Raw genomic sequence first — 23,284 nt, 5'->3', positions numbered from 1 at the left:
ATACTAACGAAATATTAACAAAAATGTGAAATACGAGGAACTGATTTTTTAATGTGTACGTTCAATGTTTCAAATTTTTAATTGAGACTTGAAGACACGGGTGTTTATCCTTGCCTCTGATTAAAAGCAGCGGGAATGAATGAAAGTAATGGTAATCTCAAACATTACTTATCAAATGTAATTACTTTCGACAAAACATTTGTAATCAATGACTAATTTATTCCGACTAATGGTCAATTATAATTTTAATGACCCATTAATTCTGCTTAAATGTGCCCAACTTAGGCTTCTAGAATGCAAACTTTGTTCTTTGATATATATCAATGTTATTTTTCTACGTAAAATAGGACTGTGTATATGTGATCCCAATCCCAATTTCTAGAAAGTATACTGTCTGCTTGATATGGTCACGTGATCCTATAACCATGTGTCTTTTACTCAACATGGCGACCGGCAAAGGGCTTACGATCGTTTTTCGACCAAAAACTTTTAGTTTAATCAACAGTGGTACTCTAAATAAATTGTCGTGTGGTATTGTGCAAAGATGTAACACATGTCACCGATCTATCACAACAGTAGCGTTGGGTGTCCGCAATTGGAACTCAAAGAAAATAGGAAAATGTAACGTATACCTCTAACCACGAAGAACGCAGATTACATCACTCATTTTTCTGATAATGCGAGTTATATTCCATTAATTTTGAATTTACTAACATGTCAAAGACATTCTGGCGTTCCGAGGCAACTTATTATGTATAGTTTCATAAATGTCCTGTAGTTTCTTGTTTGTGACTTCTCTAAAGAATCCTCCAAAGTGGAATATAACCCCACATTTTACAGCACATGCTTCTTCGTTTCGTTAAACGTATTTGTTTATAACTGCTGTAAAGGAGACTCTGATCGCCGGTATTTTTTCTTAAATGCTTTAACAACTTCCCGAAATTAACTTTTGAAATTTTACAAACCAATATGAACTGGAGACAATATTTTATATTCAATTCTTTGTACTCCTTTAGCCAATTCTTATTCTTCGTAACAATAATTAATAATTCTAACAATTGTATGTACATGCGAGTATATTGAAAAAATTGTTATATAAAATTATATTCAAATGGTTTATTAATTTTGTTTTTTATGTTTGGAATTAATTAGCAGTGGGAAGGTATATGATTAAATGTCAATTAAAATGTATTTTAAATATGTGCTAAGTGCAAAGGATTAATAATAAAATATATTTTAAAAGATTTTATTTAATAGTATACATTGATGTATTATAAATTTGGTACAAAAACTTTTTCATTTAAAACATTCTTTTGAAATATAATTACAGATGTGACAGGACATTTGACCCAAACCCAAAGAGAAATACATATTACAAATCAGCTTTTAAAACTTAATTATTATGAGATATTAGGTGTATCTAAAAATGCTTCAGCAAAGGACATTAAGAAGGCATATTATCAATTGGCTAAAAAATATCATCCTGATACAAATAAAGGAGATCCAAATGCTAGTAAAAAATTTCAAGAGGTTTCTGAAGCTTACGAAGTATTAAGTGATGATAATAAAAGAAAAGACTATGATACATGGGGAGAATCTGCTCATCGAATGGGAATGGGGAATTCTCGGGGTCAAGCCAAAGATTATGGAACTAACTGGGAGTACCCATCATCTGCTAATCCAGAAGAGTTATTTAGATCAATCTTTGGAGATGATGCTTTTCGATCTAATATTTTTGATCGTTTTGATGATTATGCTGAATCGAAATCTGGTTATGGAGCAGCTCAAGAGGTACATATAAAATGTATACAAGTGTTTTAAAACAATGGGATGAGTCAAAACATATAAATTTTTTGTGCAAAGAGAAGTTGGAGAGCCCTATACCATTTTGCAATCTGAGACTTTATTTACAAAATACAAACAGTTAAAGTTTACTCTTAATACATGTTATTTATATCCTGATCAGCTGATTGTGCAATGGCACATGCACACACTCACACACGAGAGTTATGTGTCCATGACATATAAAAACTTTAACTGTTTATATCTTGAAAACAAAATATCAGATTCCAAAATGGGTAAAGAACTTTCGAATTTCTCTTTGTTAGGGAAATTTATATGTTTTGCATTCTCTACATTTTTGACTTATTTTATACAAGGAATCACCTTTGTTTCAGTTGTACCACAATTTCAGAATCATCTTGTGTGTGCATGCATGTATATGTATATAGGTTTTTATTTTTGTTTCTTTAGGTCATTATGAATTTAACTTTTTCACAAGCTGCCAGGGGTATAAATAAAGATGTTCAACTGAATGTAATCGATACATGTCCAAAATGTAAAGGTTCCCGTTGTGAGATAGGTACAAAAGCAGTTAAGTGCCAACATTGTAATGGCACTGGGATGGAAACGATTGGTAATGGTCCTTTTGTGATGCGATACACTTGTCGTTACTGTCGCGGCGACAAGGTATTTATTAAATTTCCGTGTCAGGAATGTGACGGAAAAGGACAATCGGTACGAATTCTATTACATTTTATACTAATTAAAAACACATGAAAGCATTAAATGAACTAACAAATGTAGTAATCATTTTCTACGAACGTGTATTTTAAAAACAGGTACAAAGAAAAAAAGTAACAGTTCCAGTTCCAGCTGGTATTGAAGATGGTCAAACAATTCGTATGACTGTGGGTAACAAAGAAGTGTTTATAACATTCCGAGTGGAAAAATCAAAATACTTTCGTAGAGATGGATCAGACATACATACAGATGCTGAAATTTCGTTATCACAAGCAGTACTTGGTGGCACAATAAGAATTGAAGGCATTTATGAGGATCATACTATACAAATACAGTCTGGTACTTCGTCCCATACTAAAATTAGGCTCAATGGAAAAGGAGTGAAAAAGGTGAATGGCATAGGATGTGGAGACCATTATGTACACATTAAAATAACAGTGCCTACAAAATTAAATACCAAACAATTGGCTTTACTCCAAGCTTATGCCGAGCTTGAAACTGATACTCCTGGCAGTATATATGGTATAACACACAAAACAGATGGTAAGAATAAATGCAATGAATTTTGAGACTGATTATTATAGTTTAAGAGTTAGTTATGTATATGTACCTAACAAGAAACTGAAACATATGTGAATTTCCATATTATCATTTTTCTGAAGTACATTAAATTTTAATAATATGCCTGAAGTCCTTTCAATATCTTATGTAACATTTTATAACAAATAATCTTCGAGTTTGGTAAGTTCACATAAGATTAGATGCGTGTGTCGCTTGAGTTTCTTTACATGTACCTGCCATTGCTAATTAAATAAATGATGTACAAATTTATACATGTGTTTTATTGGTGTTGAATATAAATAAAATATCAGTGTCTAAAAAATAAAAGCATTAACGAATTATTTAGTTGTTTAATTGACTTGTTTAACTGTTTAGCATACAGTTTTTTATTGTGTGCTTTTATATCAAGTATTTTTATCATTAGATTATACCTTCTTTTAGGCATGGCAGGTCCAAACGTAAAAACTCAAGCGAGACAGAATACCGACGGTGAACCGGATCATAACGATGGTCTGCTTAATAAGATCAAAAAAGCTATATTTGGATAAATTAAAATATAGGTGAGTAAATGTTTAGGACGAAATGTAAAATCTATTTTTGGTGTTAACGATGAATATGTTGCAAAATATTCATTGTTATCTGTTTTCATTGATAGAACAACATAATAAGTATTTATTAAATACTTACTATTCTAATAAAACTATTTTTGGTTTTAAGGTACAAAAGAAAGTTATATTGGTCCTCTCGAGTTAGTAGAATCCATACGAATAGCATTAGGTAATGAAGATATTTCTAATACACAAAATACATCTCCAAAAACTGACGATTCTGAAGATAAATCACGAAATAATACGAAATCGAAATACGATAGTTCGAAAAATGAAGACGTTAACACAAAGCAAAGGCAAGCATCATAATATTATGACACCGTTAGATTTTGTGAATGTTAGCAAATTATTCATTCACGTCAGCTGTGAAAGAAATAACGTTCAAAATTAATAAATGTAAAAGTTAATTACTATGTAATAGAATCTATATTGCCGTTGCCAACATTAATACAATACGAAACAAAGTCGACTGCAACTTGATGTGTTTATTACAAATGCAATTGTATGCTAATGTTTTCGTTTATTTAATCTATACATACTTGACTTCAAAAAACTTGTATATATTACCACAAATGTGTTGCTCGATTTCCGATTTATAGAATGCGATTAGATGCGCAAATTGATTTGCGATGACTCCGACACATTTGTGGAAGTATAAACAAATTTCTTTTTAAACCAAAGCACATCGGCAATTGATACAATTTACCGAGTAAGTACATATGTATCCATAAAAAAAATTGATGATAAAAGGTCGCCTTAATAACATCTATAATACATGTATAATAAATTATACACTGTGTTATATTTACACTTATGGTCAACCATTAGGTCCTTTACTTTCATACTATCCAAAACGAATTCATAATGCAATGATGCCTTAGAAATTGGCCGGTTGCTGTCCCTACCAGTTCTTAAAACTGACTACCTGCTTGTCCCGGCGATCAAGTAAGTTTGTTTTTAAATCTACTGAATCAATTTCTGAAAGAAAGAGATGCACGAGACTTTCTGGAAGATCTCCCTTTAACTTTAGCCAAATTCAGTCTCAAACATCGTTCAATATCCAAGGCATTACTGTATGCACAATTAAACATGCATGTATGCAAATAAACATAGTAGAAAGGATGAATAGATGTAAAGAAAACATTATGTAAATATAAATAGAATCTATTATTTTAATTAAATTGTTTACACTTGTAAAAGAAAGACAAATAATTTAATTTGTGAAGGTATGGTTACATTTAATTTTTAAAGTCCCTTTTCAACAATTTTCTTTTTCATTTTTTCCATTCCCTTAGACATGCGTTCGCGTGATTTCCAAAGTAAGTTTCTGAATTAAAGAATTTTATAAGTGTTTTAGTGTAAAAGGCGTAAATTTTGTATGAAAGAAGTGAATTGTAACTAAAAATAAACATAACAGTAATTGTTTATTTAAATGCTTATTTAAATTTAAGGGTAATTTAGAGCTTTGAAACTTCTAGTTTTATCAACTAAGTTGACTTGATAATTTCTATATTATGAAATTATTTATTTGATAAATACAACACAAACTATTATATTAATTTCTTTATATACACTAGCATAAAAATGAAAAAAAAAACTGTTAATATATATAAATATTTTGTAGTTTTATTAATTGTAATATTTGAGGCTTTGTCTTTGATGTATAAAGAATAGATAACTGGAAAAATTTGTTAATGCTACTTATTTTAATTTAACTCTTTTTTATAATAATTTCGAAAAATATAAATGATCTTTTGGGCATATTTTATTATTATACTTTATACTATTGAATATATAAATACCTACTTAAAAGAAAGAGTAGAATGTAATGGATTTTCCAATAAGAGAAATAGAACGTTGAATTTAAATAAAATAAAATCCGTAAAAGATAATCTAGTGCTTATTGCTTTATCTTGATGTATATTTGATGACATTATATATGAAATATAATATTACTTGAATGATCATCACGATTACATTTGGTGGAGTAAATACAATAAACCTTAAGTAAGACATACGATTTTCAGTCTCAACTGCCCAGACATTTTTATTTTCCAACCCATGTATACCTATTACACATAAACGAGGTAAAGAATTGACCTATCGTTAGTGGGATGAATGCTATCGCTGTACCACAAGTATCTTATAACATGAGATATACTCTTCCAAAGTGGAACAAAATGTTAAAAAGATCATGCATCAAGTTGTAAGGGAATCCTCATAAGAAGGCTTTAATCTTCGTAATGGTTTTAATGGGTCGATGATCAATGACTAACTTATGGTCACTGGTGGTCAACAGTGAGGTTGACATCAAGGTCAGCGGTCCAGTGAAGATCCAGAAATGGTCAAGAGGTGGGACCAATTGAAATAGTATTGTTCTCTAGACCAAGCGGTTCTTAACTCTTCACGTTGACACTGTCTCCCCACTCTTCGACTTCCCCACTCGAAGACTACCGCTGGACAAATTCTTCAGTACCCCTGGAGCATCCAGGGGAATCGGGTCTCGCGGGCCAAAGCCAGGCCATTCGTGGAGCGCTGACCACTGGGGGGACCAGGAGTGACCAGGAGTGACCAGGACTGACCAGGACTGACCAGAACTGACCACTACTGACCAGTGCTGACCAGTGGAGATACGACTACTGACCACTACTGACCAGTGCCGGACCGTGATGACCAACGGTAAGAACTGTTCAAAAGTTCTCTCCCCTCTTCTATTCTATCGTTTGATACTAATTTCGCTTCATTGAACTGATTTTGCTCTACTTGCCTAACTGATGTTGCTATAATTTGAATATTTTCTTATTTTACAGCTGGCCCAGTGGTAACCATCCTATGTGGTAACTATCCTGTCCTACTGACAAGTAGTAAGTCTACTCCACCTATTTATATTTTATTATTTTCATTTGTTTATTTATCTATCTGATTTTATTTGGTTATTATGAATGTTCCTTTTCTCTGTTTCTACTTTTACCTTGTTTTTCGAATTTATGTGATTGCTTTGATATGTATAATATTGCAGGGTATAATAATGTAATATTATTTTTAATCATATACTATATTTGTTTCTATAGAATTTCATGAATTTCTATTTTTACGTTCTTGCTCGAATTCTCGTAATGATCTGCGGAGGTACTTTGTTTGATTCTTCCATTTCGTTTGATTGTTTGGGGTTGATTCAACTTGATGTCTCAATTCAAATTTCTTTCATTATTATATTTATTATTTTGATTCTTCCATTTCGTTTGATTGTTTGGGGTTGATTCAACTTGGTGTCTCGATCCAAGTTTCTTTCATTATTACGAATGTTCGTTTTGATATGTATAACATGGTGTCGATGCATATACCATATTTGTTTCGATGATACTGATTAATATAAGATTTTTATTTTTATGTTTCAGCTTAAATTTCCTTATTAAATTTCCTTCCATATCACACTAATATAAATGTTAGTTTTGATTTCAGTTTAGATTATACAATTTAGATTAATCGCCAGGACATCGAGGGAAGACGCCACAACCGCCGAGGGACATTTAATTCTAAGTACATTAGATTTAAGCTTCGGCGCGAATCTTAAATTTAACGTCGAAGATTTCTTTATTATTTCTTTATTACATTTCCGCGTCCTACCAAGCAATTATTCAATAAGTAGCTTCTCTCTCGCTCGTTCCCTCGTTCCTAGCTTCGGTCGCCACTGTTTCATCGATTGAAACATGTGATCGGCCGTGTATCTGGTCCGAAAGATCTAATCGCCTTCCCTTGGTAAGCTTGATTGAGGGAAAACGGCACTTCGCTGGAAGGTGTGGAGTTTCCGTATTCTGCGGAAACGCATACCTTCCAGCGGAAGTCGACTCTGTCTCAGGTACTCTCTCTTTGTCAGACAGCCTAAGTCGGGTCCTTCGGGCTCCCGGCGGGTTGCGTTGGAGAAATGGAGACCTCGATTCAGGGTTGCAGTTATCTGTTTTCTTGTTGAGATCGAGTTAGCAAGGGCAGTAGGTTCGATCCTCGGATCCGCTGCACGGTACAGCATCGCGTCGCGTATCCCACGATTTAGCTTCATCCCTCTTTTTAATCACATAATTGCTTGGTACAACTAACATCCAAGGAACTGTGTTTCCTTCTATCGTCCGAATTTTAGCTTCAACTTGACTAGACTTGAGCTTCGACGTTAATTTTAAGTCCCTATTCTATGCGTCTCCCAATATTGCCAAGTAATTATTTAACAAGTAGCTTCTCTCGACTCGTTATCTCGTTTCTTGCTTCGGTCACCACTGTTTCGTCGAACGAAACATGTGATCGGCCGTCTAGTTTGTCCGAAAGATCTAGTCGCCTGCCAATGATAGATCGATTTCTAGAAATAGAAATCAATCTACCAAGGGTAGTGTTGATTCGATCCGAAGATCTGCTGCACGGTTCAGCATCGCGTCGCGTCGCGTCTCCCAGAATTTAGCTTCATCCCTTTTTAAACAAAATAATTACTTGGCATGACTAATTTAGTTTCTAAGGATGTAAAAGGGAGATCGATGGAATTTGGATTCCATCTATCTCTCTTTGGGTCTCCACTCGCAGCAACCTCCACGTGGTGAGACCTGGTAATCGGTGTCACCCACGATAGAAAAGTTATTCTGCGTGGGTGACACCGAGCTAATGGCTGCGAATTTAGAATTGTTTCTTGATATAATAAACGAATTTAGATTTATAATTAGGCAGGTGTTTGGTTAACCATTCTTTTAGGCAGGTTATTTTTATTTGAAGACAAATTCTTTTGAAAATTCTTTCAACTCTCTTCGTTGGTTGTACATCTTTCATTGGTTGCACTTTCGTTTGTTTCTTCTTCGACCAACCGATCGTTGGTCACAGAAGATCTTTATTAATGGAGGGTGATTGAGAATCGGTTAGGGCGGGTCTCCATTCGCAGCAACCTCCATGTGGTGAGACCTGGGTAATATTATTTAGCATTTAATTAATAATCGTATCACTCTTAGCTGAGTAATGCAATTATTAATTAAAAACTAAATAATATTAGCAAACTGGCTGCGATCTGCCTTGCATAGGTCATCATAAATATACAGCTTCTTCGTTAGGTTAGTTTTTATTCTCATTGATTCATCAAAGATTCTAGAGTATTATCAGAGACGAGGTATACGAGTAGATCTCTCACCCAATGTATTTTTTCGGCCCATTTTTATGGGGTCTCGAACCCCCATTACCATTTTCGTGTCACTCACAACATACCAATAGATTTAGAAATGAATTTTAATCCTTTCCATGGTCAACTCACATGTATTTACGCAAACCCTATAGCTGTCACCTATCAATACTAATTCAGTAAATAGTTTCTCAACTGACCGCCATCCATGAGAAGAGGACGCTAAAATCACCTCCGAATTTTCAGGTCGGTATGGCAGTCAGTTGGGCCACGAAAGCCCATAAGGTGAAAGGTCTATTCATATACCTCGTCTGTGCCCGAAGTATAAGGTAACACCATCAGATTATTACCTCTTCGGGTTGTTAAAAAATGATCTGAACGGGAAAAGCATCGAAGATAGTATTAAAGAAATTCATGGAACGGTCGGAGGCACTAAGAGAGGATTAATGGAAATTATGCCATTGAATAAATAAATAAATATACAGTCGAATTTATTTAGAATAAAAATGCACGTACTTTCCGTTTAACACAGTATGATTATAACGATATTAAATGTTTCTATATGCACGTTGATAACTGTTACGTGAGAGTATTTGTATTTATCATGTTAATGGTATTTCGTTTCAAAAAATTTATACGACTTAATTGACATACTTGTTTATTATAGCGTATACCGTGACCAAGAAAAATTCGAACGAGTATTGTAACTAAATATAAAATTAGGCTTCGATCAGTAAGCCGTATTTAAGGCCGATGTTGGTCAAGTTTTGCGTAGCCGATACACGTAATACGGCAAGCGCAATAGACGTAATAGCAACTGCTCCTTCCAGATAAAATCCGTACAATACTCTCACGTGACCAAGTATAGTTGAAAGACCACCGGCAGCCGTAAAATCCAAAGGAAAGAGGACGCTTGCTGCGATCGGTCTGTGTCTAGCTACCCCGAAACACATAATTCCCATCAGATAGTAACTACCTAGAATTTGAAAACATTCATTTATAGTTAATTGATTCTGTATCTGTAAATAATATCAATTAATCGACTCTCTCCGATAAGTAACATGATTTCTTGTTCGATTTATAGACGTACGATTTTTGTAATTTGTTCTAGGAGTATATCTCTGTAAATGTTTTTCGTAACTTAAAAGGAATCGTATACGCACGAAAAAAGAAAAAAATCATGCGTAACGATATTTCAGCGCGTCAGTAATATTTTATATAATTTAATAATTACCTAGACAAACGAAGGGTACAATTTTAACCCACTTGGGTACTGGTGTCAATTGTCCTTCAGTTTGCTCGCATTCGATTTTTGTTCTGGCTATAGCATATCTCTGTAATCGTAATGCCCATATGAGGCCAAAGTTCATAATCAAAAGAAAGTGTGCGGGTATTCCGATCGCTGCGAAAATTACAGTCACTGTTCGACCAGCCGTAGTACGTGGAACCGGAGCACCAAAACCTACGATAAATCGAACAAACGAAATTAAATTACTGCAATTTTCAGGGACGAACTATAATCGGACCAAAGAATCGATTTGGTTAAAAGAACAAATTTCACACGAACAAGAGCATCCATTATTTTTTCTTCGTCGCCTATACTTGTCCCGGAGATTAGAGCGATAACAAACATTAGGGGGGCGTTAACATTGCAGTTCGAGTGCAATCGCTGAAGCGGTTAGGTATAATCTCATCATACATACATTTTTAAGCACTATCATCAGCGACAGTGTATTTTATAACGAGTTTTATAACAAAAATATTTTTGGATTTTTAGCATTGAGACTTGGCCGAAACGTTATCAATAATTGGACTCATATTAATCAGAAGAATCTACAGTATAGAAGAATATATTTTTCGTACCTAAAGTAGTGAGAAGGGAGATAGAAAAGAGAACACATCCAGGAAATGTCCAAAGTCGTCCCGCGTTTCCACTTTCGCCGTATCCAGCACTGACGGCCATTAACAAAACTTCTTCGTGTTTTGCTACATACTGGTGTACCTTGTTACTCCAAAGTGGCTCTACGTCTTCCTCTTGTTCTGTTCGTAATTGTCTCAACTCTGTCGCCAGGCCGACTGCTAAAGTTTTCTGCATATTCTTTAATTTTACAACTTGTTCGCGCTCGCGTGGTCCTTCGGTTGCACAAAAGGCAAACGCACCAACGACTGCCCAAATGGTAAGTAACCATGATAAACCTGCAACGAATTCAATCGTATTCAATAAGAAAATGTCTCGAAGCATAAAATTACTTCTTCTCTATCGATCGATTAAGAGTAACTTATTTATTTCACTTTAAAAAATTGCTACACGCGCACTATTTAAATAACCAACGACCACCATAGCAGTCGACGCGTTAATTTCTAGCAAATTAGGATAAAATGTGAATAACAACAAGTTATCGATTTATTTTTACCGAATAATGAGAGCGATAGTCTTCCTAAAAATCTAATATGCTTCCATATTCTGGAAGATATTTTTGAATTAGTTGTATCGCTTTCTTCAATAATGTCCTTCACAGATGGCAAAAGTTTTAGTCGTAATGGTAAACCAACTATAGTTTGAATAGCTACCGATTTCAATGATTTCTTAGGTTCTACTACTGGTTTATATCGCCGAGCAAACTCTTCTGAAATCGTCGTAGGCGAACCTGTGAACAATAGATTAAATCATTATCATACAATTTCTCGATTATCTGCCATTGGAGGAAAATTATGCACATTCATATGATACGGAAGCATCAGAGATTCTTTTCCATCATAAATTAGTTGGCGTTCACTGTTATTTTTGTTATTTATTCTACCTCTTTAGTTAGTATGACAAAGATATCGATTAGTCTAGTACGTGCTGTTATGTACTGATTATTATTTTATAGATGCGCGAGTGCGTTTAGGAGGATATACTCGTTTCATTCATGTAAGAGTGAAAGAGTCCGCGGAAAAGTAGGCACACATTTAGAAAAATAGGGAATCTTCTAAAAGACTGGGAGACGTCCTAATTAATTTTGTTAATATATTACTCCCAAAAACTGTAGTTTGTTACAAAATTAAAAAAAAAAAATATCACCTTTTTGGAAATTGTTCTAAACGCTCGACATTGCGATGTCAGCGTTCAATTTTTCGCTCGCTCCTTATCCGCTATTTTAAACTTTAAGGGTGGTTTAAATTCCGTTTCTTCATTTTCTGCCCTTGAAACGAAACCTGTTCTACTTTATTGAATCCTCTTTGATTGAAAACAAAAGAAATTACTAAACAGGCAGGAATGAAATATTGGATGCGCGAAGAAGCTTTGATGGATTCTCGATCAGTACCCTTTCGTTTAAAACAATAAATCGTCTATTAAAATTCTTTCTACGCGATGCAACAAACGACTGTCGATTGTTACAATCAAAAGTGGATGCTTTGAGCAGACAATTTTGTTGAAAATTAATATCGAAGATGAATAGTAACAGAAAAACATATGCGATGCGTTTGGTGAGTCCATTGCGTCGCTTCCAACCCGTGAAAGATGGTTTTCTAAATTCAATCCTGACGATTCTTTTCTGAAGGATGAATCCCGCTACGATTTTTTTATTAATAACAAAATCCATCGAAACTTTTGCACGTATCCGATATTTTGCTACACGATTCAATAGAAATAAGAGCCAATACTCGTACCGATGGCGCATACTACATCATCGTCGTCTTCTTCGTTGTTGCTGCGTCGTCGTTCCGTCATTGTTATACGGAACTCGGTGATACGGTGTCCGATCTGGTCCCTCGAGTTAGGATAGACCAGGTTCTTGCGAGTACAACGTTGTATCCTACGGATTCCAGACGTGCGTCGCGATTTCGACACATATCGTCTACGAGGACAGGCGACCGTGGGCAATGGAACGCGTGTGAACTTTGCAATATCTACTACATCACTAAGAGGCGACGGTGCACCCTTGAATGTCGGTGGCGCTGGAAAAAGGGGCACGTCCATCGAGAAAGGTCGAGGTGACGGTTACTATAAATTATAACGCAATCACGTCCGGTCACTTCCCCTTAATCCTCTTACAGTCGGTGATATCTTCGGAACTTAATATCTAATAAAAGGGATACAGTTGTAATCTAAACATATACATTCGTATAAAGTATTCCAACACTCGCATTTATAACATTCAACTAATTAAATAGGTATGTTAAATCGAAGCAATATAACGCATATAATAAGGGATAGGTCCTAAGAGTACATATGTAAAATTAGAAAATAATACAACAATATATACCGTTTTTACAATATATTTATTGTAAACACGCACCACCAGAAGTGGCTCACAAAAGTATTTGAGCGGAATCAAAATTTAATGTTCAAATTAAATAGTTGAAAGTTTTAAGAAGAAGTTGGCCCACCGTTTGCTCTTACAACAGCCCTAAGTCCGTTTTTCATCGAGTGGAGTAACTTAAACGCAATATTTCTATCGATTGTCATGTTTCACTAATATTTTGTTTTAACGCTTCTTCTGAAGTCGTAACCGTATTTCTTCATCGTCTTTCTACTTGGTTCTCTAAACAATAGTTCCATTTCTAGAAATTATGAGTGGAAATAGAAATATTATAGTTTGTGGAATAAAGAAACTTCAAATAAGAGATTTTTGTTGACAAACGAGAAAATTGAATAAGTGATTAGAATTTGTAGGTCAATCTGTGACAGCATGCGTCACATATCAGTGAATACACATGCTAATATCTGCCCACCTTCATTGTCGAGAGAGTGCAATTCCCACTGCGTCGTTTATCACGAGTAATTTTAATACTGTCCATTGTAATTATGCATTCTAAATTACATAAAATCATTCCCTCTTGTTCTTTTATGTTTAACGTTTCGCTCTTGTTGCTTGCTCTTCTTTAACAATACAAGGTTTACACATTCAAATTTATACAAGTGCCATGTGTTTGCAAATGTCCCGGGTACACGGATACTTTCATAGTATGCTAAATATTTGAACTCTTAAAGTCTTAACAAATTTTTAATCATCAACGCGTTAATTACCTGTATTCTTCAATTTATTTAACATTATTGAAGCGAGCAATAAACTTGAAATATTCAGGAAACGCGTCAGCTTTGGATCGTAAAAATATTTCTCTTAAAATTGTGACGGGTGACACGCGAAATACGTGTTTTCATACAAAACAGAAAGCTAATCTAACTTCTGTTCTATGCTTGAAGGATACCTGTCAGAGCAAATTCAAGAACTTCGAATATAGGTCGAACGCAGACGTTAGTATTTCTGATGTTTAGAATCGTAGGCAGCTTGATGTACGATAAAGAAGCTAGTATTTATTTTTTAAACTCGAAGCATCGAAGCGCCGTAGTGAGAAGTGAAAGACAACATTTTTATTAATTAATTGGAAAAACACGATTATCGTACGAGTGTAACTTTCCATACGAACCGATAAACGTTTATATATTACTATTTAAACTTATAAGTTCGGGATAGGTGTATCTAGCTTATATTTATTTTTTAAAATAATTTATATGTTGACAAACGCTGAGTAATTATTAAGACTATAATATTTCTATTTCTAATTTCTAGAAATTCTCGATCTTTTAAGCTCCTCTAGATCGTTCACTTTAAATATAATTTGTGTACACACGATCATCACAATTAACGAACATTAATCACAAGTCGCACCGTCACAGAACAAATTAAAAATGTTTCACGCGTTGGGGAACGAGACGCTCAGATTGAAAAATGAACGAACACAAAGAGTCCATGCGGCTCATGGAACAATTTGGAAACTACTGGCTTCCGTAGAATTGAATTTTAATAGATTTGCCGCGTTGCATGCTACGGCGAAAGGTGTAGTAGCGTAAACGGTTTCCCATCGGTACACTAAAATTAGAACACAGCCTTGAGATCAATTGCGTTGACTTTAAGCGCCATTCATACCTCGGATCTTACAAATCGAGAATCTGTTAATTTCTTCGATTAAACATACTCGACCCTATTACTTCGTACTTTGAAAACACGATCCCGATGTAACACGCTACAACTATAACGATAGCTCTCCTATAATACGGTCTCCATATAGCGCGATTTAATGAACATCGACAGCTTCCATATTAAAACGACTTTGATTAAAGCGTTACATTTTTATTGTAATACGCGAACTCTTAAAATCATTGGAATAATATTATTTATTTTTTTACATATATTAATTCATGTTGTGGAACGGTATCATCGCTGTGTTTGTATGTTTTTATATCTTAACACGGTTTCAGCAAGTAACGAATTAACCTTGTTATAGGAGGGTCAACCGTACATTAGAATCTGGTATCGCAACGTGGTCAGATGTGACGTAAACGAAGTAGAATTTTGTTTCAAAGAATAAAGACGCGTTTCTTTGGGCAGCGATAAAAACGTAAGATAATTTATAAACGTATTTGTAATAAAAAATTGCCGCCCGATAAATTGATCGTTGTTTTTCATGGCTGCCAATAATATTTGTTCGCGATAAACAAGAAGCGTACTTTATTTTTTATCAAACCGTTATATATTATTAAAATTTCTCAATAAAAAATTGTATTAAGACAAACGTATATTATTGTAAAAAGTAATATAGATTCAAGAACCTTGGATCGTACGTTCTTATAGCATCGTATGTTCTTTCGAGCGTTCATTATTCAGTTCACGACTAGTTCATGTACGATCCGATGAATAGTAACCGTTAAGTTTGTTTGTTCTACGTCCGTGAAGTTTCTTTCGAACGAAAATAAATCATAATGATTCGCTTCCAAGGCTCGGTGATTAGAACGTTGCATTGGTCGGCAATAATTCATGTTTTTAAGAAACAATTATTTCCTAAGGCGAGCTACTTTCGTTACTTTGCTGTATTATGACACGTAGCGACTGTTGCTATATTTGTCGAGTAATCGTAGAAAACGATGCGCGAAAATACTAGATCCAGCTCGTCGTTGTTCTCTGTTTAAACTGTCGCGTTTAACGATCAAAGAAATTTAGTCCAGACGAAAGTTATAAATTTGGGTAAGTCGCCTTGAGGCTTGGCACGCTTGCGCCGCATCGATCCATAATTGGCGGTCTCGCCCTTCCGCATAGAACAGCAGTGTGGAAACACAGGTTCAATGAATCTATCGCGCTCGTAATATGGAAGATCGTTTCCTTGACCACGATCGTCGAAAAATCGAGAAACGCGGTCTGTGCGAACAAGAGAACGATGCGCTGCTCGGGTCGAAGACTGTTGCTCTGGCTTGGGCCAGGGTTCACGTTCCTTCTCGTCCTGGTGGGACGTTTGTTGGTCGGTCGTGGGTTTGGTCAACCGATTCCAGTGATCGGTAACGACGTCGTCCTAACGCCAAAGGGCCATTCGATTCTCCGTCAACGCGCGGAAACCGTAGCGCCGGCGTTTGTGGCGGGCACGTACATGGCGGGTCTGCAACCCAGGAACAGTTCTTGCAGATGGTACCACGGTCTACCGGATGTTATATCGTATCCGGCGTCCAAAGTCACCTGGAGCCCGGAAATCGGTGAGAAGAGCCCCTACAGAGTCCTACCGTTTGTATTAGTTGGAACCGAGGAGAGGAACAAGCTGCCCCAGGTGACACTCTGCACGCACGCGACTGCAGATCATGTCTATGGAATCGTGGAGTTGGTCAGGAGATGGGAGGGCCCGTTGAGTCTGGCCGTTTTTACACCTGGCCTCGACGCTGGTACCGCCGTTGCTCTCCTCGATCGGGCCTGTCGATGCGAACCCGAAATGTACAAGGTTTCCCCATGCACTCGATGTCAGAACGGGTCGCTAGAAGCATGATTACATTCAAACGCTATTCTCGATTACGATTCACGCGACTTTCATTCCACTCCACGGCTTTTGCATCCAACGTTCACCCTTTTGCAAATCGATCTCACTTGCATCGTTACGTAATACCTGAGAAAACGAGGCTCTAGAAAAACCTCGACAAAGGGTGAATACGATCTGGAAAAGGGTCGATTCCGGAGTGCAGACTTGTAAATATCCGCTATCTCGGTCAAATTATGCAAAAGCCCTTTTTGTACGTTGAAATTACTCGACAGATTATTATTTTTTTTTTATTATTATCATTACAGGAACATAATCGAAACGATATTGAAATTGATTTCTTGAAACGAATAGTAACTCGGCAAAGTAGTACGTTTCACGATGCTTGTAAAATATTTATTAGGTAGACATAGGTACATTGAATTAGATAAATTATATTGTGAATTAGTGACTACGATAAAGAACACTCTAATTGCGAAGGAGTAGAGGTACAGGATCGATGCGTTGCGATTCTAACTTACGTTATTTCGCAGGTTTCTGTTCATTTGGTATTCCCGACGGCCCGTCCGCCGACTTTGGGCGAAACGATTAAGACCCACGGCGATTGTGCCGCGTCCGATCTCCAAAGAGGAGAAGCAGGAACGGAAAGAAAGCAGAGAAGCATGACTTATCCTATTAACGTGGTCAGAAATGTGGCCAGAACGCAGGCGAACACCAGCCGTGTTCTAGTAACGGACATTGAACTTTTGCCCAGCGAAAAACTGGCGTCCGGTTTTATGGAAATGGTACGCGGCAGGTCACCGAAAACTGGGGTAGTTTTCGTGGTGCCGGTTTTTGAGATCGAAGCGCACAAGCAGCCACCCTCGACGAAAAAGCAACTGCTTTTGGCAACGAAAGCTGGTACAGCCGTATATTTTCATAGGTTTGTGCAAACTAATAGAATGGTACAGCGATAACATTATTATTATATACTATATACCACCTGGCGTCGTCGATTTTAGACGATTTTGGAGATAAAGAATTATTATCGGTTGATATTTAAAAACAAGACGTTTGGTAATATTAAATTCCTTAAAAAATATTCACCTTTTGTAGGTTCCTTTGCTCGCATTGCCAAAGATTTCCTGGTCTCACTAGGTGGATGCTTAGACCAGACCCAGGCAAAGTCAGACCACTTATTTTTACTAAAAGAGAATATCCGCATCATAGGTGGGAGCCCATCTTTATTGGAACACGCGACGATCCTTTGTACACGGAAGATATGTCTTGGGAAGGCAGACAAGATAAAATGTGCCAGGTGCAATACGAAATTATCGATAATACTGAAATTTTTAGACGATACAGATTTTATCGATACATATTGCCTCGTGTAAACGCTATTATGAATGTTTGTACAGCGATGAGAAATTTATTTGTTTCGCGTTCAGAATAGTATTCCGAACATACGTGTTACGATTCTAATTTCGCAATAGTTAACGCTATGTTATCACTGTGTATTAATATTTATTTATTTACTCCTTGTAGATGTTCGAGATGTGTCTTCTAAATTATCGGCTGGTTATACTTGACGGTGCCTTTTTAGTCCATACACCAGGTATTAAACGAAAGAGAATAAAAGTTGATCTAGCGAGACAAGAATTATTGAGGCCTCACGAAAAAAGAAACGCTCAGATCTATCAACGCGTAATTAAGCGCTTATTGAAGCAATATCCCGTCAATCGAAAATGTGCACATTGATATTAAACGACGATACAAATATCCAATATTGCTTCGATGCAGGATACGAGACAGATTTTTAACTAACGCGCGATCGTTGCCCTGCTATTTTATTAATGGCATTATTTTTACAAACCATACATCGAGCGTCATCCAATATTTTCATTCTCGAAAATTTTATAACGCACGGTAAATCAATTGAAAACATACGCCTATACATATTTACAAATAATTACTTGCATGTAGAATATAATGATAGTATAAATATTAATAAATACGGCGCGTGAATGAGAATTGTACAACTGTTTTTACTAACTGATCTGAATATGTATACAAGAAACAGATACAATTGAATGTACATATTAGAATGTTATCAGTTTAATCTAAAAATAGATAAAAATTCGACTGTTATACAATATTAAGATTGTACAAGAATAAATGAATTAAATAGATTTTATCTAAATAGTTTATAATATTTGAACCGATAAAACTGAACGTTTTTTGTTAACAAAAAATTAAACTTACATCGGGACAGAATATAAGAAAATGCAAATACAGTTGTCTCGAATATTCAACTTATCAAATGAGTTTAAGAACTAGAAGAAATTCAATTTAATCGTATAACATTCACGTATTGCTTTTATTTGATACGGATAAGGAAACGCCGAAAAACCAAGTGTTTAGATCCTATACATCAGCAGCAGTAATCGATCTATATTTTCTTAGATTTGCTGTAATGTTTAAATTTGTAACCGAGTTTAAATAAACTGAATACAAAATTTTGCATGTGACATGTTTTTATTAACAGAGGATTAACATCGATTAACAAGTATACAAAAAATAATGAAAAGTGTTCGGATGAACGTTTACCTTGTTCGATTTCTTAATATAACGTGGAGCCCGCACGGAAGCCATTTCTTAAAGGAAATGTGTGACTGCATTGGGCTTCGATGCAAGCTTTCCCACGTCTTTTTATTAAACTTCTCATACGTTTGAAAATTTCAGCAGCTGCTTTGATTTGCTAATAACCTTCTTTGATGTGCTAACAAAGTAATTAACCGTTATCTACCGTTCTACTATAAAGTCTTCTAAGTCACGTATAAAAATTCATTTGATTTAAATGTGGAGCACAAGGTAATCAAACAAATTGGTCTTCCGTACTGATCCGTTTTGAGAAATTGCTTATTTAAACATTGCCTCGCTACACGATAAAGATATATCACATGCGTCGAACAGTTTCTAGTGGGATGCCTCCCGTTAATTTATTCGTTTCTCAAACAGTTGTGTGCGTAAGTAAAATGATATTATTTCTTGATTATTATTATAACTTGAAACGATTCTCGTACTATTTTCAACATACTTTAGCGATACGTTGTTTCCTTCGTTGCTAAAATTCCATTAATGCGTATTCTTATTGACAAAACTGAATGGTTTGCCGGGATAAAAGACGAGGTTATCCATGAATCATTTGTTATCGGAATGATTATAGACGTTCTAACGTGTATTTACAAGAAACGGTTGTGTAACTAAAGTATATGTTGATCTGCAGCAGCAATACATGTACTAACTTCTGCAGCGAAGTGTAGAGTCAACGATCAGATTCGAAAAAAATAAATGTTCGAACGGTTCGTTGATGAATTATTATTTCGCGCGACACAGGGTTGAAAAGTAACAATCGAGGAAGGAATTGAACGACGTATTCAAGTGTACGGGCGCAGTCTTCGAGCGGTGGCGTTTCGGAGTGGAGCAGAAAGGTAGTTGAAGTTTGCGCTACAAAGCGATTTGAGTGGGTATTCGTTTAATCATTTCAGTTTAACGATTTTTTTTTAGAGAGAAATTAATGGACTTACAATATAACGTGCACAACTAATTGTAGGAATTCAGACGATGAATATATTAAAGAATATCACGTCGGCTTTTTGGTCGACTGATGTTTGGTTACCGCCTAACATAACATGGGACGATATCACACCAAATTCAGAAAACAAATACGCAGACTATCAACATTTAATTTATCCTTTACCTATGGCACTTATTCTTTTGATAATCAGATACGCCTTTGAGAGGTAATAATTGTTCGTTCTTTCTCATTCATTTCCGAAATAATTCCAACGTTCTCGCTCAGACTAAGGTTATACCGTATCCGTTCTATTACTCATATATTATGTTGTCAGAAACATTCTGTCGGTCTTATTGTATCTTCTAATTGACTTGTTAAGTGTACAATGTAAATTAAATTATTAATATAGACCAGTCACAAGTAGCAAGCAATATGCATAGAGCAAGCAGTATTATATGAAAATATCTTACATTCTTAGAATTAGAATATTGATCAAGTTACATTATATGATTTAATTTGTTAATTGATCTACAGGTATTGTTTTGCGCCGTTTGGAAGGTCTCTTGGTATAAAAAATACAAGAACAAAAAAAGCACCTCAAAATGATATATTAGAAAAAGCCTATGTTAGTAGAAAAATTAAGCATAAACAGGTAAGTCTATTCCAAGTGTTTTAAAGACACGTAAGTTTGGAGCCACCATGGTAGTCAGCTTGTTAATTAACTTCTTCGTGTGTACAATCGATAAAATAACAAAATCCATTTATGTTATTCGTGTATTACAAAACTACTTTTAATACATGTGATTGAAGAAATGTTTTATTAATTAAAATATATACATAAAATTAAATGTTACTGGTTGTTTTGTAATATATGAATATATTTTAAGCTGTTAGGATTGGCTAAACAATTAGATTGGTCAGAACGACAAGTAGAAAGATGGTTGCGATTGAGACGTACTCAAGACAAGCCATCTACACTTACAAAGTTCTGTGAAAACAGGTTAGCATTTTATTTCGAATGTACTTAGTTAAAAATTGTATTACACTTATTAAAGTGTAATAATATATGATAGAGGTAACTTAGTCTTCAAGTATTCAGTACGTTCAAAATTTTTTTTACAGTTGGAGATGTTTGTATTATACGTACTCTTTTCTTTATGGCCTTATTATATTGTGGAGTAAGCCATGGTTGTGGGATATAAATTATTGTTATTATGATTATCCGTATCATCCAGTTTCGGACGATGTATGGTGGTACTATATGATATCTATGGCATTTTACTGGTCCCTAAGTTTCTCCCAATTTTTTGATGTCAAAAGAAAAGACTTTTGGCAAATGTTTATCCATCATATTGCCACTATTATTTTAATGTGTTTTTCATGGGTTGGAAACTTAACCAGAATTGGTACATTGGTACTATTAGTGCATGATTCAGCAGACATATTTCTGGAAGTAAGTATAAGCACATACATATTAAAGTATATATGTATGAAATTTAAAAATTATATACATATATTAATATGTATATATATATATATTTTTTAGGCTGCAAAGATGGCTAAGTATGCTAATTATCAAAAATTATGTGATTGTATATTTGTTATTTTCACAATACTATGGATTATTACGCGTATCGGAGTTTATCCATTTTGGATAATTTATAGGTATGTTCTATTAATCTCATATATTGTCTCTCATACGTGTATGGCCATAAGCTATTTGGCGTGATTTAGCCCGGCCATACTCATCAAAGGGTTAATATATTTCAATATAATTAAATTATGTTTTTAACTAGTTATATTGTATTTTATAATTACAGTACATCGATAGAAGCACCTAAGATAGTACCAATGTTCCCAGCATATTATATTTTTAATTCTCTATTAATTTTATTACTACTTCTTCATATGATTTGGACGTATTTAATCCTTAAAATTGCATATAATGCTTTTTATGCTGGTCAAGTAAGTTATACTGCTGTAAACCTTTTTCTAAAATGTAATTTCGATGTTTTTTATTTTATATATGCCATTTTTTAGATGGAAGGGGACATTCGTAGTAGTAGTAGCGAAGATGTTTCGGACACCTGCGTGGATAGTACTTCTTTAAACAATACTACAAATTACATTACCAAACAAAATTCAAGACAAAAAGTTCACTAACAAATAACTTTCTCAAATAGTTATGGTAACAGTAATAAGGCAAGAATCCAAATATTTAGCCAGGCGCTAATTTATTTCAGCAAATCTATCGAAGTCTTGCATTTATCGTAGAATGGTAATTTAAAACTTCAACTTTCATAAAGTTATAAACAGGTGATGAACCTTTGAAATATTTACTTTCTTTATCGTTACTAATATTTTCTGAATCAATTTAGCGCTTTTATACAATATATGAGAGTCAAACACTTCTCGCATACATCAAATGTTCATTCATTACTCTTAGTATTATTAAGTACGAAAAAACGAACATTAAAAACTACGAATTACTCTTCTTATTAATTGTATCATTTATTTATATGTATTTTATTTAAAAATTTAAGAGGTACAATAGTGCCCACATAAATGACCACGCTCAGGACCGGCCGCGGCCATTTATGTGGACATGGTTACTTCTCGGAATTCAACGGAGATAAGGAAAGAGGTTAAGTGCGAGCGAGATACAATAGCTGACATCCGAAACCATATATTCTATGTATCGATAACGACCGGCGTCAAGTTACGCTCGACACGCTCGATGTTCAAAGCCGCTTGGCTTCTAAAAATTGGTGGGGATAACCGCGGTCATTTAAGTGGGCAAAAATGCGGTCACTTACGTGGGCACTACTGTATATGTTTTTTTACGAATAGTCAAATTATTTAATTAAACAAGTGATGGACCAAAGTTGGAAAATATTTAATATCTGTACTTTTTCAGTCTTATCAAGGCTTAGTAATTGATTATGCTTAAAAGCGATTATTTATTCACTTATACTTTATAAATGTCAAACGGTGTCTTAAAACTTGTGAATAAGAATACTAATTATATTTCGAATGAGTTGAATTGTTTAAAATTAATTGTCCCTATTATACATGCAGCTTTCTAGGAATACTTAATTCACCTAATTT

General features: G+C 34.9%; 4 protein-coding genes and 1 long non-coding RNA gene across 10 annotated transcripts; 4 read left to right on the top strand and 1 right to left on the bottom strand.

Moving 5' to 3' along the window:
- Positions 1 to 425: 425 nt before the first annotated feature.
- Positions 426 to 5,158, top strand: LOC143350782 (dnaJ homolog l(2)tid, mitochondrial). 2 transcript variants are annotated; one of them, XM_076782768.1, is made up of 6 exons: positions 426 to 621; positions 1,331 to 1,791; positions 2,254 to 2,517; positions 2,622 to 3,066; positions 3,526 to 3,644; positions 3,802 to 3,935. In XM_076782768.1, exons 1-5 carry the CDS (start codon positions 426 to 428, stop codon positions 3,630 to 3,632), a joined length of 1,473 nt encoding a protein of 490 aa, XP_076638883.1. In that variant the 3' UTR covers positions 3,633 to 3,644; positions 3,802 to 3,935. The 2 variants fall into 2 exon arrangements, with proteins under 2 accessions (XP_076638883.1, XP_076638882.1); XM_076782767.1 differs by lacking the exon at positions 3,526 to 3,644 and having other exon boundaries at positions 3,802 to 5,158.
- A 3,926-nt stretch (positions 5,159 to 9,084) lies between these two features.
- Positions 9,085 to 10,737, top strand: LOC143351011 (uncharacterized). Its single transcript, XR_013081412.1, has 3 exons — positions 9,085 to 9,167; positions 10,346 to 10,520; positions 10,616 to 10,737. It is a non-coding gene; the product is annotated as an uncharacterized LOC143351011 (long non-coding RNA).
- LOC143350981 (uncharacterized) lies at positions 9,300 to 12,825 on the bottom strand. Its single transcript, XM_076782784.1, has 5 exons — positions 12,493 to 12,825; positions 11,253 to 11,486; positions 10,702 to 11,034; positions 10,073 to 10,300; positions 9,300 to 9,814 (listed from the first exon to the last, which is right to left on the bottom strand). The coding sequence occupies exons 1-5, from the start codon at positions 12,800 to 12,802 to the stop codon at positions 9,558 to 9,560; spliced, it is 1,362 nt and encodes a 453-aa protein (XP_076638899.1). The 5' UTR covers positions 12,803 to 12,825; the 3' UTR covers positions 9,300 to 9,557.
- A 2,747-nt stretch (positions 12,826 to 15,572) lies between these two features.
- On the top strand, positions 15,573 to 19,115 carry LOC143350994 (beta-1,4-glucuronyltransferase 1). Its single transcript, XM_076782785.1, has 4 exons — positions 15,573 to 16,587; positions 17,154 to 17,542; positions 17,716 to 17,917; positions 18,145 to 19,115. The coding sequence occupies exons 1-4, from the start codon at positions 16,039 to 16,041 to the stop codon at positions 18,355 to 18,357; spliced, it is 1,353 nt and encodes a 450-aa protein (XP_076638900.1). The 5' UTR covers positions 15,573 to 16,038; the 3' UTR covers positions 18,358 to 19,115.
- A 226-nt stretch (positions 19,116 to 19,341) lies between these two features.
- Positions 19,342 to 23,213, top strand: Schlank (ceramide synthase schlank). 5 transcript variants are annotated; one of them, XM_076778486.1, is made up of 9 exons: positions 19,342 to 19,625; positions 19,996 to 20,090; positions 20,167 to 20,402; positions 20,711 to 20,828; positions 21,064 to 21,176; positions 21,299 to 21,629; positions 21,723 to 21,841; positions 21,997 to 22,141; positions 22,217 to 23,213. In XM_076778486.1, exons 3-9 carry the CDS (start codon positions 20,224 to 20,226, stop codon positions 22,337 to 22,339), a joined length of 1,128 nt encoding a protein of 375 aa, XP_076634601.1. In that variant the 5' UTR covers positions 19,342 to 19,625; positions 19,996 to 20,090; positions 20,167 to 20,223; the 3' UTR covers positions 22,340 to 23,213. The 5 variants fall into 5 exon arrangements, with proteins under 5 accessions (XP_076634601.1, XP_076634594.1, XP_076634586.1 ...); XM_076778479.1 differs by having other exon boundaries at positions 19,996 to 20,122; positions 20,213 to 20,402; XM_076778471.1 differs by having other exon boundaries at positions 19,889 to 20,090.
- The last annotated feature ends 71 nt before the right edge of the window (positions 23,214 to 23,284 follow it).

The sequence above is a fragment of the Colletes latitarsis genome, chromosome 2, assembly GCF_051014445.1.
Source record: "Colletes latitarsis isolate SP2378_abdomen chromosome 2, iyColLati1, whole genome shotgun sequence".
Classification (NCBI taxonomy): Eukaryota; Metazoa; Arthropoda; class Insecta; order Hymenoptera; family Colletidae; genus Colletes; species Colletes latitarsis.
Note: the sequence above shows the minus strand (reverse complement) of the source record. Positions and strands in the feature narration are given on the sequence as shown.

Coding starts and splice junctions, on each gene's coding strand:
- LOC143350782 (XM_076782767.1), top strand. CDS start 426: ATGTGTCTTTTACTCAACATGGCGACCGGCAAAGGGCTTACGATCGTT. Junction 2,518..2,621: donor GTGACGGAAAAGGACAATCG/GTACGAATTCTA, acceptor TTTTAAAAACAG/GTACAAAGAAAAAAAGTAAC. Junction 3,067..3,801: donor TATAACACACAAAACAGATG/GTAAGAATAAAT, acceptor TTTGGTTTTAAG/GTACAAAAGAAAGTTATATT.
- Schlank (XM_076778486.1), top strand. CDS start 20,224: ATGAATATATTAAAGAATATCACGTCGGCTTTTTGGTCGACTGATGTT. Junction 20,829..21,063: donor GAAAAATTAAGCATAAACAG/GTAAGTCTATTC, acceptor ATATATTTTAAG/CTGTTAGGATTGGCTAAACA. Junction 21,842..21,996: donor CCATTTTGGATAATTTATAG/GTATGTTCTATT, acceptor TTATAATTACAG/TACATCGATAGAAGCACCTA.
- LOC143350994 (XM_076782785.1), top strand. CDS start 16,039: ATGCGCTGCTCGGGTCGAAGACTGTTGCTCTGGCTTGGGCCAGGGTTC. Junction 17,543..17,715: donor ACAGCCGTATATTTTCATAG/GTTTGTGCAAAC, acceptor CACCTTTTGTAG/GTTCCTTTGCTCGCATTGCC. Junction 17,918..18,144: donor GACAAGATAAAATGTGCCAG/GTGCAATACGAA, acceptor TACTCCTTGTAG/ATGTTCGAGATGTGTCTTCT.
- LOC143350981 (XM_076782784.1), bottom strand. CDS start 12,802: ATGGACGTGCCCCTTTTTCCAGCGCCACCGACATTCAAGGGTGCACCG. Junction 11,487..12,492: donor TGATGTAGTATGCGCCATCG/GTACGAGTATTG, acceptor TATTGTTCACAG/GTTCGCCTACGACGATTTCA. Junction 9,815..10,072: donor TGTACCCTTCGTTTGTCTAG/GTAATTATTAAA, acceptor TTCAAATTCTAG/GTAGTTACTATCTGATGGGA.